The sequence below is a fragment of the Bombus vancouverensis genome, chromosome 9, assembly GCF_051014615.1.
Source record: "Bombus vancouverensis nearcticus chromosome 9, iyBomVanc1_principal, whole genome shotgun sequence".
Lineage (NCBI taxonomy): Eukaryota > Metazoa > Arthropoda > Insecta > Hymenoptera > Apidae > Bombus > Bombus vancouverensis.
The window spans coordinates 659,562-671,648 of NC_134919.1; the positions used below are offsets into that span (position 1 = coordinate 659,562).

The window sequence follows — 12,087 nt, forward strand, 5'->3', positions numbered from 1 at the left end:
GTCAATTGCTTGGCATTTATTCTTTTTATTCGTTCAACTTTTATTTACGTTTGTATGGATAATCGAAGTTGACCGAGCGTTTTCAGGAGTATCCGACTCTTCGTTGAATGAACCCTGGTGTCGTGGTAAAAATGCGTGGTCCGTATTAAACACGTGTATCTTAGAGAGCCCCGTCCCCTTGGTATTAAATCTCTGCACGAACCACATATAGTTGAAGGTACCCTATACGTCTATTAGCGACCATGCCCATTATGTAAACTGCCCTACCCCCTAAGTAGTTAAAAACTTAAATATCATTGGCTGGTTACAAATACGGTCTTACCCTTAGTAGGTCTTACGTGAGCCCTAGAAAATGTAAAACGTGGAAAGAAGTGGAACAAACGCGGAGCAAATCTCCGTTACGTTTACCGATTCGAATATGATCCGACGCAATACGTACGGACACAGATCGTTTAATCGTGAACGTTTTAGAGATCCTGTATACTAATAACGACCCATCACCTTTTTTTTCTTGGCTTGCGACCCCATTACCATTAGGTACAAGATTCTGGCACCACAAGCAGTCACGAAGTTGGGTGCTGACCCGAAGAAGGCTGCAGAGGCGATTTTGGAGGCATCCGGCCTCGACCCCGATCAATATCGTCTTGGACACACCAAGGCATGTTTCCTTTCGCGGTCACGGTCTGCTCGTTAAGCACGCTAATGTCAATTATATTCATTACGCATAACGAGCTTTTTTGTCTTCTTCCTCTTCTTCTTTTTAACGTGTAATTCCTCGAACTCGACCGGGTCTTTTTCGTCGTTGAAAACATCAACGCAGAAATTCAAATTTTTGAAATTTGTAGAGTTATTCTGCGTACGTATATAGAGGACGGTGAAGCGATACTTTTCAACTTAACGCTTCACCGCGCTATCTGTATTGATCGATCGAACGAAAGAATTATTTCGCAGGAATTACAGCTCTAGCATTAATAATAATCGATGTTGCCTAGCGTAAACGCAAATGCAAACGTGTTTAACCGAAGAGGACTTTAAAATATATGCGAAGGTTGCCTAAAAAATCGTAATTCCTTTGCAACGTTACGGATTTTTAAAACAGAAGTTGGAAAATTTGTATTGGTTTTGGTTGGATTTCGATGGTGAATCATAGATATTCGATGAAACAGAGAGAAACGGAACGAACGTGTGATTCTTTCAACTTCTATTTTAAAAGCGTACGTGGCAAATCCGTAGAACCATGTACATATACGATCGATTATACTGTAATTAGAGTACAGATTACAGGACATATCCCGTACATCTTCCGAGTTCCAGTTTAGAAATATTTGGAGATACGTATAATACCTTATATGAGATCAACTGCAAGACAGATCTCACGTTATCCTAGACAATCCCGTTATTAGTACTCTAACAATTAGATTATCTACAAACGTTTAACCATGTGTGATCATTTTTATTTGTTGTGCCGTACCCCAACCATACCACAACCATAAAACGAACCACCGCAGATACAAAATTCTGTGCGCCAATGCCATCAAAGAACCATGCGACCCTCAAAAGGCGACCCAGCTGATTTTGGACGCGATCAATCTGGAGCCCGAGCTATATCGCATGGGTCTCACCAAGGTATTAGACGCCTTTGGTCTGTTACTTCGATTATCATATCTACAACATGGAACGCTTTTCCTTCACGACAGCCAACTTTTAATTCTTATGCTTTTCGACATTCTTGGGAACACACGCATATATATACATATAGCATATTTATGTAAATTCATGCGCTTTTTACGAACATGACTAGAGAAATTGAATCTATATAGCGATTTGTTTCATCCTTCGAACGTTATACAGGATGGGACGATAATCATACTACAAGCGAGCAAGGAGTGATCCTACGTGAAAATATAAGTCAAAAATATATTAAGATATATTAGAACGTTTTTGAGAAGGTCGAGATCAAAAATTTGTCAAGGATACTTTAACTTGGTGTAATACCGACACGTATCATACACCGTATAAGTAAACAGCTCACAAGAGGTTATTATACACGTGAAACAATTTTATTCTACAAATGTAATTTATATCTCTATCGACTATTTATACTCTTGTTCAGTCCGGAAGTAGCAAAATTGAAGTATACTTGTCGAATTTTCAGAGTCGATTTTCTCGAAAACAAAGCCTCGATGAAAATGTTGCAATAAATTTTTTTCTTATTTTACACGTAGAATCGCCTCCTTCCCGATTCTGCTACGGTTACCGGACTACCCTGTATAATTAATTATAACATAGTTTCGCACAAACGTGTAAACGCGGTCTATCGACCAACGATATCGTGAGATAGTAATATCGCAAATGAATTTACGAAGTGCAAGAAAAGTGTAAGGATGCAAAGTTCAATCATACAGCATCGGTAAACGATACTTCTTAATGCTCGTTATAACTGAGATACGATATTATTGCACCAAAGATGCGATTACACCTTCTTTCTTTTGACAGCTGCGAGGTAACTTTTCTTTCGCCTATTAATATTCCAGATCGATTAAGTAACTCTTTGCTTAATCCGCAATATGCCTGTGTTTATCGTCAGATAAGTGTTCCGCTTCTTTAAATTCTGCATTTAACTAACCGATAACTTTTACCTTTGGTTACTTTGATTACTTCGATTCGGAATATGTGAACGTATAATAAACGTTCAACGACGGAATTATTTAACGATGATGATTTTATCCAGGATTTTGGTATCTATGTCTCTGTAACGCTGAACATCGAATCATTGAACCTTTAACGGTCGACAATTTTTTGTCGCTTAGTTTTAGATCAGTAGTCGTATCATAACGTTACTAGTATCAGAGTTATATTTAGAATAAGAATCTTCATTGAAAGTACTATTCGCGTCTACTTACGTTATGTAGATCAAAGACTCGCTCGTCTTTATTGCTATTAATTTCATCGTCGTTGTCTTGATTTCTCCACGGTTTATAACTTGCATGGCACAAACGTAATATGCCTGTATACGAGAAACACGACTGAAAGATTATGAATAAAAGATATACGTAATTCGGTGCTTTGTAAATTTCAAATTCTATACAGCGAAACGTCTCTATCGTATCGTGATTGTGAAGAAATTACACCATACGAACATTTTCGCTTTGTCAATTTTATAGAAAAAGTTTGACACTGAAAGTAATGAAAGTGACCAAAGTATAATAATTACGGAAGAATGTCCAGGGAATTATTATTAATTGGAATATTTCTTTATTCGACTACTTACAAAAAAAAAAACAACAGGTGTTCTTCCGTGCCGGAGTCCTGGGTCAGATGGAAGAACTTCGTGACGAGCGACTTAGCAAAATCGTATCTTGGATGCAAGCCTACATCAGAGGTTACTTGTCCAGAAAAGACTACAAGAAACTGCAAGATCAACGTTTGGCTTTGGTCGTCGTACAAAGGAACTTGAGGAAATACTTGCAAATTCGTACTTGGCCATGGTGGAAATTGTGGCAGAAAGTTAAGCCCCTTCTCAACGTTACTCGTATCGAGGACGAGCTTGCCGTAAGTGTTTCAACTAAATATCTCACTCTGCTCTTATTTTTTTCACTTTTAATCGAACATCTTTCGGAAGAATTTCCATACAGTTTCCTACGAACCTGTTCTCTCTCTCTCTTAAAATTGTTAATAAAATCAAACATTTTTCTGCTAGAATTTCAAATATACATAGTACAGTCTCTTTTATGAGAATCACTTACATACACATCGCTTATTTGCTGAAACGGTGATATAACTCAAAATTTGTAGTCTTTGAGTTACTGATAGAGGAAGAAAAAAGTTGTCCCTTGTACTTCCTACTGATAGAGTCCTATAAGTGAATTTCAAAAATTCTCCATGAAACTATAACAGCGCAAAACATTCAAACTCGTTTTCTCTAAAATCATGATTTTTGAGTTATATCATTGTTCCAATAAATAAGTAAATGATATATGTAATATATTTAGCTGGATGTCAAAGGTCGGAAACTCCACCGTTAATCGGAATACCTAACATTGAAATATTTTTATCAAATTTAAACGCAGAGTCTGATGTAATTTGCATAAAGGATCAAACATTCTTGCAATACGTGGACTATGAAAACTTCGTTATAAAAGAATCAAAGTTAGCTCGTTCCATCTTTTTTTAGTATACTATAAATAGGTTTCCAACATGATTTGGCACGTGCTTTTCCACCACGATTCAAATATTTCACTCTTCCCCTCTCTTTCTCGTATTTTTTAACGTGCGCGTACTTATTTACCCGTGATAATGTAAATAGAACAGGAATATTATTTCCCTCGCAAACTTAGGGCCTAAAAAATTCCAAACTCCCGATTTCATCACGAACGTCGTGTCACCGATTATTCATGCTATCTAATTTCATCTTAGAGATGAAATCGCCTTTCGGTATATTTAGTACAATTTTATTTTGGAAAGCTATCTTTGGAAACAAGATACTAAAGATAAAAGAGTGCGTCCGATACTTGAATACACGATGCAACATTTGAGGAAATAAAAAGTTAATTACTCGAAATACCGATATCGATAGTTAGAATCGTATAAACTATTTATAGAATAATAGTTAAAAAGAAAAGCGTGGAATTATGAAATTCTAATTATTATTCGATCCTCGAATTGGAGATTCCGATCGTGACATTAAGTCACGGTATAATACATATATTAATATCGACTACTTAGCGTAGGAAACTATTCGATAATTGACGATAACTCGTACATATTTCACAATGGACATTGATTTACCGATCGATTCCAAACCGAAGGTACAGAAATAGAAACGATCTTTTGTAACTAGACCAGTCTGGTCTGTCTGAGTAAGGTCGGTACTCGACGGTAATCTAGCGATTATTCGAGTTTTCCACCGAGTCAACGAAAATAAATTAGTCGAAATTGCATTCAATCGGAAATAGTATCACCCGCTATAAATGATATTACCACGGCATAAATCTAACCACGCGACGCGGGTAAAACGATCTTAGCACCGTTCACGGATCGCTGTTGGGTCGTTCCTAATTACGGGAGAAAGACAACGGCATAGGTTGATCCCGCGAGAATAACGAGGTCGGTATCGGTATTACACTCCCTGGAGCGTAAAAGGAGACTGGAGTTTGGTCGATCGAAGCTTACTGGAACGAGATTCTAATTTGGTCGATCCCCCTCCACTTGCTCGGTTTGTCATGGTAGCTCCTTCTGGTTGCACACGTATAAGTCCCTCCTTCGTCATCGAGATCGGTTATAAATATTTTTCTACGATGAGTATCGCTGGAGTGGGGACGGCGACGATGATTCTCCGCGAGGACTACGAAGGGGGATTTTGGGTAGAAAAGTTGAGCCCCTGGTAAACCGAAGACCAGTCAGATACTCGATCTCGCGCCGGCATCTTCGAAAAATTTTCTATTTCGACCTGGGCCCCTTCCTCGCCTTTTTTTTACGACGAATATACTATCACGAACACGATCGAAAGATTTCTTCTTTTCATTTTTATTATCGATATCGACATCGAACACGAAGATTAGCCGTCCCACGCTCGAGCCGTGTTTTCTCATTCGGTATTAACAATATAGTTTCGAACAAGATCGTGGAATCTCCTCCGATAGCGAGGCATCTCTTTTTAGATTCTTCGATCGATCGATCGATCGTTTATTAATTTTCACGTTATAACCGCGGGGCGGCCGTTTAGTTGCGATCGATTAGTGCGCTTATCGACGGACCGAGAATTCGAACAAGAAAGAGAAAGAGAGAATGGGTGATACGTTGGTCGAGGATTCGAATCCCGTAGTAAACGGAAAGAAATCCAACGGTGATGCGGAATCGCAATTGCAGGCGCTCGAGGAGAAAGCGAGAAAAGCTCAGGAAGCCTTCGAAAAGGAAGAGAAACTGCGCAAGGAACTCGAAGAGCAGAACACGAAACTTGTCTCCGAAAGGAATGCCTTGCAACGACAACTGGATGGTGAAAAAGGTTCCCTCTCGGAATATATGGAGAAATCTCTGAAATTGGCCGCTCAGAAAGCCGATATCGAGTCACAACTTCAGGTAAGCTTTCATTCATCGATAATTATATTATATATTATATATGACGGATGTTTCCCGATAGAAGGAAAAACAAGAATGCAATTTACATAAGATTATTCGGTAGAGTATAAATGTATAAAATGTATACGCTAGAGTTCTTTGATTTAACGATGTTAGATTTGATTAAGTAATTTTTATGAAATTAGAGGCTGTTAGGTAGCGTATCGAGAACTAAATAAATTTATCGATAGATTATCGATTGATACGGAGATATCAAAAATTTGCTGTCAATTATCTAATATAGATGCAGGCTCTGCTATGAAATGCCAATTATTCGCTTAAGTAACCGAAGCAAAGTAATTTTTACAAAAATTACAATTTGCAAAAAATTGTGTTACCGTTTTTGTAATCGCGTAGGAAAGGCCGAACGGTGGTTTCGTCTTGCACAGTTTATATATCAGAAAGTAGCTCAATTGGCACGATTCATCGATAACGAAACTCATTACGCGATGATGAATATACGCCCTCCACGAATCGAATTATGAATCAGACAAACGGTAATTATACCTCCTAGACGACCGATTAGATGTCGAAATAAAGAGGAATGGGGTTATTAATGTCTCCTTAACATTCCTAAAATCATCCGAGGTCGTACATTCGAGGTATTACGGCCGCAGTCGTAGGAAAAGTATTGGAAATGAAAATAATCGTAGTTAAGCGGCAGAGTGAAGCTTTAAATAGATATCCATGGGAATGTAGCGCGGCGAAAAAATACGAAAATTTATTTACAATGCAGAACTGCTAGTTTCGATCTGTTTATCTTTCGCATACCGCCCTTAAAATAAATTTCGGCAATTTGTTAGAACGTGTTAGACCGAATCGAACGGTCAAAGCTTTTCGTTCGTAGGTTATAGGTATTCCAGCAGCCTGGAATATCGTAATCAGACATTAAATATTTAAAGGATTAACGAAATAGAAATATGTTTACGATTATCTTCCCGTGATACGAAAGTATAGTGTCGTCCGTAAAAAATTTAGTGAAAATTCTGTTAATTTCACACGAGTAACCGAGTAAGATAATAATCTGATGACTCTTTTTATTTTTCGTTCAAACGTACTTAATAAGGCTTTATAAGCGACTGAACTCGTTTCTTGCAATGCGCGTAATCTTTTCGTCGAATGAAAATATTGTATAAATTACAATATCAACAAAGAATGCAATTTAAAACTCTGGTAACGCGAACTAACGACTTTGAAAAGATTTCGAAAGTAAACAGATTTCGACACGTCTGAAGCTCGAGTTTAAAATTTACAAGCTCGTCATAATTTAAACGAATCTGGCTCGGATTACAGAAAATGATGCACCTGGCAGGAGTTGATACATCGTGGTCGCGTCGTTTCGTAAGCGCGGGCATTAAGTAGCAAAGGCGCGTCATTAGTCAGACTCGTTCGACCACCGCGCCATGCCGCGTTGTATTCGCTTCGTGCGTTCTCTTCCATCTCTCTTCCATTCCGTGCTATTTTTCTTGCGCGACGAATCATCCCTCGTTTCCACATTCGTTCTAAAATTGTCCAACCTTCTAACAAATCTTCCATAACGAATATCAACTCCTAATTCTATTCCCTCGCTATAATTTACCTTTTTCCTTCGAATCGTTTTTATCATTTCATTCCATTATTCGATTTTATTTGCTCTTATCCCATGTTCGGATTTTTATATCGATATTTCTTTTTTCGAAATGCAGAACTTAGAAACCGACGAGCATAACTTTAACTTATAATCCGTATAATCGTGATATGCGAATAAATAACGTATTCCGATACTAGATAAACTGAAACAGACGTATCTTTGATGGAAATGTCTTATGTTTGAACGTAAAACCGAAAAACAAACGCTATTATAGCTGTGAAATAATTTGAATTACGTTAACTCCTACGTTATGGGAATCATGCCTTTGTTCCTTTCGCCGTTTCTCGGGTGAGTCTTTACGCGACTCTTTCCGTAACGCAGATCTCTTCACGGAATGCCTTGTAAAAGCAACATTTGGCGAAAGAAATCGGACAGCGAAGAATCTCATCGCGTAATATAAAAAGAACTCCAAGAATTCCGTGGAGGATATGATTCGTTTCAGAGTACTGGACTATTTTTAACGGGCACCTTTTAAACGACTGGCTAACTGGTACTTAATGTCAACGCCAGTCGTACAAGATCGTCTTTTTCTTTTTAGATTAAATTTAAAATTATCTCGTGTATCAGCTAAAATGCGAATTTTTAATTTAGACGATAATTGATCATTTTCCATTCGTATTGCGGAGCGGGAATTTTCCAAATTTATTCTATCTATTCTATCAAATTTATTCTATTCAATATTCGCGATTATAACGTGTATGAAATTATGCGATGCCATATATGGACAGCAAACAAAGAAGAAAGGAAGAAAGTGAGAGAAAGAAAATGTGTTTAAATCAGTTTAGGGTATCTGCTGTGGAGAGGGACGTTGACTACTTTGCCCCTACCTTCGACACGGCCAAATTTAGTTGCCGTCGATCCCAGATTCCAGGTTATTAAAAGTAGGCGTGGTTATGTGCTGGAATAACTGACAAAACGAAGGAGGTAACAGGTGTATAGTGTATTTATACGTTGGTGCGCTTATGCACGTCATCGCGCAACTACTTCACCGTCCATCGTCGTTTCAGAAATTTTCTGACTTTCAAATACTTCTACAATGTAAAATCATCGCGATGTTTTTTCAATTTCCGTTTCTCTTTAAAATATATCGTATATCTTTCTTTGTATTTGCTTCGCTCTTCTGTCGTTGGTATCGTAGGCTCTTAAGCAGTCCTACCTACACTTTGACACTTGTGTTTTAATCAAGAAACTACCGATACTCGTATTTTAAATATTATCAAATGAGAATAAATATCGAAAACGACATAAATACCAATGGCAATGATAAATGTCATTTATCTATGTATTTATGAAAATGTATAAATGTAGACGTAAAAGATTATTGCATGCTGATTATAAATATTTCTCCGAATGGCGATAATTATTAACTACTCGGAGGTAAGAAAGAAACGATATCAGAAATGGAAAAAAGGATCGAGGCTCGATAAATTAATAATTAACTTGGATAAAACGTTGACTTTCATTCGTTTTCATAAATATTAAATAAAATTATTTGGAAAAAATGTTTGGCTTCGTGGTACCGTGATATTTCTTCGTAGTCGTTATTCACATTTCCTACTTCTGAAATTGAAATATTACATCGAATTACTTTCTACTTGTTCATTTTTAATCGGCCAGTCTGCAACAGTCTGTCGAATTCCCACATGGACTTTCTTATCTATTTCGAATTTGATTTACCGATATTTTTTTATTATAACATTAATATTAGAAACAAATACGATACAATAATTAGTCCTAAGCACATGAAATTAGTTAAACGCGATATTACGATTAACTATTAAGCGATATGCACCCTAATTTTTAATCTCATAGCCTGCTATTAAATATAAATTGCAAAATGCAATTGAAATTAAACCAAATCATATTGCATTATGAAACTATATTTATAATATGTTAATCTTGATTTACTCTAGGTAAACAAAGAAGCAGAGATTTAGAGCAGAGATTGATTTAAAATAAATATTGTTAATTTACAACTACTTCGATAAAATAATTAGAAAGATTTATGAAAAGATATCCCGTAACTCGGACAGAGTTACTCTAGAAAGAGCAATTGAAAGGAGCAAATACATACGCAGCTTGGAATAAAAAAAAATAATTAATAAACGATATAAAAATAATAAATAAACGATATAAAGCGAAATACAGGTGCATATAAAGCGCATATGGCATTGGTAAAAATAAAAGTATTCTTATATTGCAGGATCTGAATGACAGATTCAAAGAAGAAGAAGATGCCAGGAACAATCTCTTCCAAAATAAGAAGAAACTCGAACAAGAAGTGGCAGGTCTAAAGAAAGACATTGAGGACCTCGAGCTTAACCTACAGAAATCAGAGCAAGATAAGGCGACGAAGGACCACCAGATCCGCAATTTGAACGACGAGATCGCTCATCAAGACGAACTGATCAATAAATTGAACAAAGAGAAAAAGAATCAAGGTGAAGTTAATCAGAAAACTGCCGAAGAGCTTCAAGCTGCCGAAGATAAAGTCAATCACTTGAACAAAGTCAAAGTCAAACTCGAGCACACTCTTGACGAACTCGAAGATTCCCTCGAACGTGAAAAGAAATCACGGTTAGTACAATGTACTAAACTGTACTAATATGAATACTATATGTATGTATATAGTAATCATAATATTTGCAACTCACGCAGCCTCGTATGCTATCTAAATACATATATATATATTAATATTTATAAATGTTTAACATTACAGAGCCGACGTAGAGAAAGCTAAACGAAAGGTGGAAGGCGACTTGAAACTTACACAGGAAGCTGTTGCTGACCTCGAGAGAAATAAGAAGGAACTCGAACAAACCATTCAACGTAAGGACAAGGAATTATCGTCTTTGACCGCTAAACTTGAAGACGAACAGTCGTTAGTAGGCAAATTACAGAAACAAATTAAGGAATTACAAGCCCGTATCGAAGAACTGGAAGAAGAGGTTAGCCTGAAAAAAACATATATGTTGTCAATCTTGCCGATAAAATTACTTTACTTGCTTATAAATTGTCGATGCGATAAATTTGTCTGCACCTCCCGTACAGATCGAAGCTGAGCGTGGTTCTCGCGTGAAAGCTGAGAAACAGCGCAGTGACTTGGCACGAGAACTCGAGGAACTTGGTGAACGTCTCGAGGAAGCTGGCGGTGCCACCTCTGCCCAAATTGAACTCAACAAGAAGAGAGAAGCCGAACTTAGCAAGCTGCGCAGAGACCTCGAGGAAGCCAACATTCAACACGAAGCCACTCTTGCGAGTTTACGCAAAAAGCACAACGATGCCGTTGCCGAAATGGGAGAACAAATTGATACGCTTAACAAACTCAAGGCCAGGTAAGATAGTAATATCAATTTAATCGATAGAATCGTTTCGAAAAGAAATCTTAGCGATTCTGAAAATTTTCACCGATAAAACTTGCACTTTTATCGAAAAAGTTTACTTTCGATTAAAGATAAAGAAATTTGGAAAGGTAAAATGATTCATATCGAGAATCGGGGATATAATGAAATGTTTTCGATAGAGCTGAAAAGGGTCGTCATGATATCCATGCCGAGCTGAACAATTCCCGTGCCGCGACGGATCAGGTTTCAAGGGAAAAGGTACACGTTTAAGAAACAAAGAGAATGTCCATATGATTTGTCCACGTTTGTTTTCAGAATTACATTTCTCACCGTTACCACTGTCACGTTATTGGATATTTTTAATCCATGTTCAAACTTACCACACTATATCGAAATTATCGTCTAGTCGTCTCCGAATGAGTTTGAAGAAAAATGTTTCACTATTTGTTTATTGCTCCGGTGGTTGCGTTCTCCTTTAATCCTATATTTGATTTTTAGAATGTTGTCGCTAATGGAGTATCTTTCGAACCGTATACGTTTTGTAATGTTACGATTACACCGTTCGTCGTACTGACTCCAATTTTTCCTGGTCGTGTCCTAAATACTAATTACCAATTTCGCGTGTCTGTTTTCATGAAAATTAGAGTTGAAAAGGACAAGGTTCAATACTTCAGCGAATTAAACGACATGCGCGCGTCGGTAGATCAACTAAGCAACGAGAAGGTAAGAATCGTTCGTCGAGAAATGTCTGGGATCCAGCAGCAAACTAACGCAACTAACAGCTTTGTTAGGCAGCTCGAAACAGTTCGAGAAACGGAAACGGCGAACCTGCGACGTTTGCGATTACCATGATGAACGTGTTTATCTGTACCTTACGTCGTCGTGGTCGAAAGTATGTCCAGCTTGCAAAGCTTGTTCCTCGTGTGTACCTCCCTTTTCCAAGCTTCTTTTCTTCACTTTTGGACAATTGTTTAATTTATCGCTACATATTACACA

At 37.4% G+C, this 12,087-nt stretch overlaps 1 protein-coding gene across 30 annotated transcripts in view; it reads left to right on the forward strand.

Moving 5' to 3' along the window:
- The window catches only part of Mhc (myosin heavy chain), a 41,247-nt gene that overhangs the window by 23,033 nt on the left and 6,127 nt on the right, over window positions 1-12,087 (forward strand). For 13 of the 30 annotated variants that reach the window (XM_076621895.1, XM_076621887.1, XM_076621912.1 and 10 more), the window contains exons 14-20: window positions 538-658; window positions 3,289-3,552; window positions 5,869-6,078; window positions 9,951-10,324; window positions 10,467-10,695; window positions 10,799-11,082; window positions 11,736-11,814. In XM_076621895.1, the coding sequence (XP_076478010.1) occupies window positions 538-658; window positions 3,289-3,552; window positions 5,869-6,078; window positions 9,951-10,324; window positions 10,467-10,695; window positions 10,799-11,082; window positions 11,736-11,814 (1,561 nt within the window). Of the gene's footprint in view, window positions 1-537; window positions 659-3,288; window positions 3,553-5,868; window positions 6,079-9,950; window positions 10,325-10,466; window positions 10,696-10,798; window positions 11,083-11,270; window positions 11,350-11,735; window positions 11,815-12,087 lie in introns of all 30 variants that reach the window. The other 17 variants (XM_076621903.1, XM_076621907.1, XM_076621905.1 and 14 more) reach the window with 3 other exon arrangements.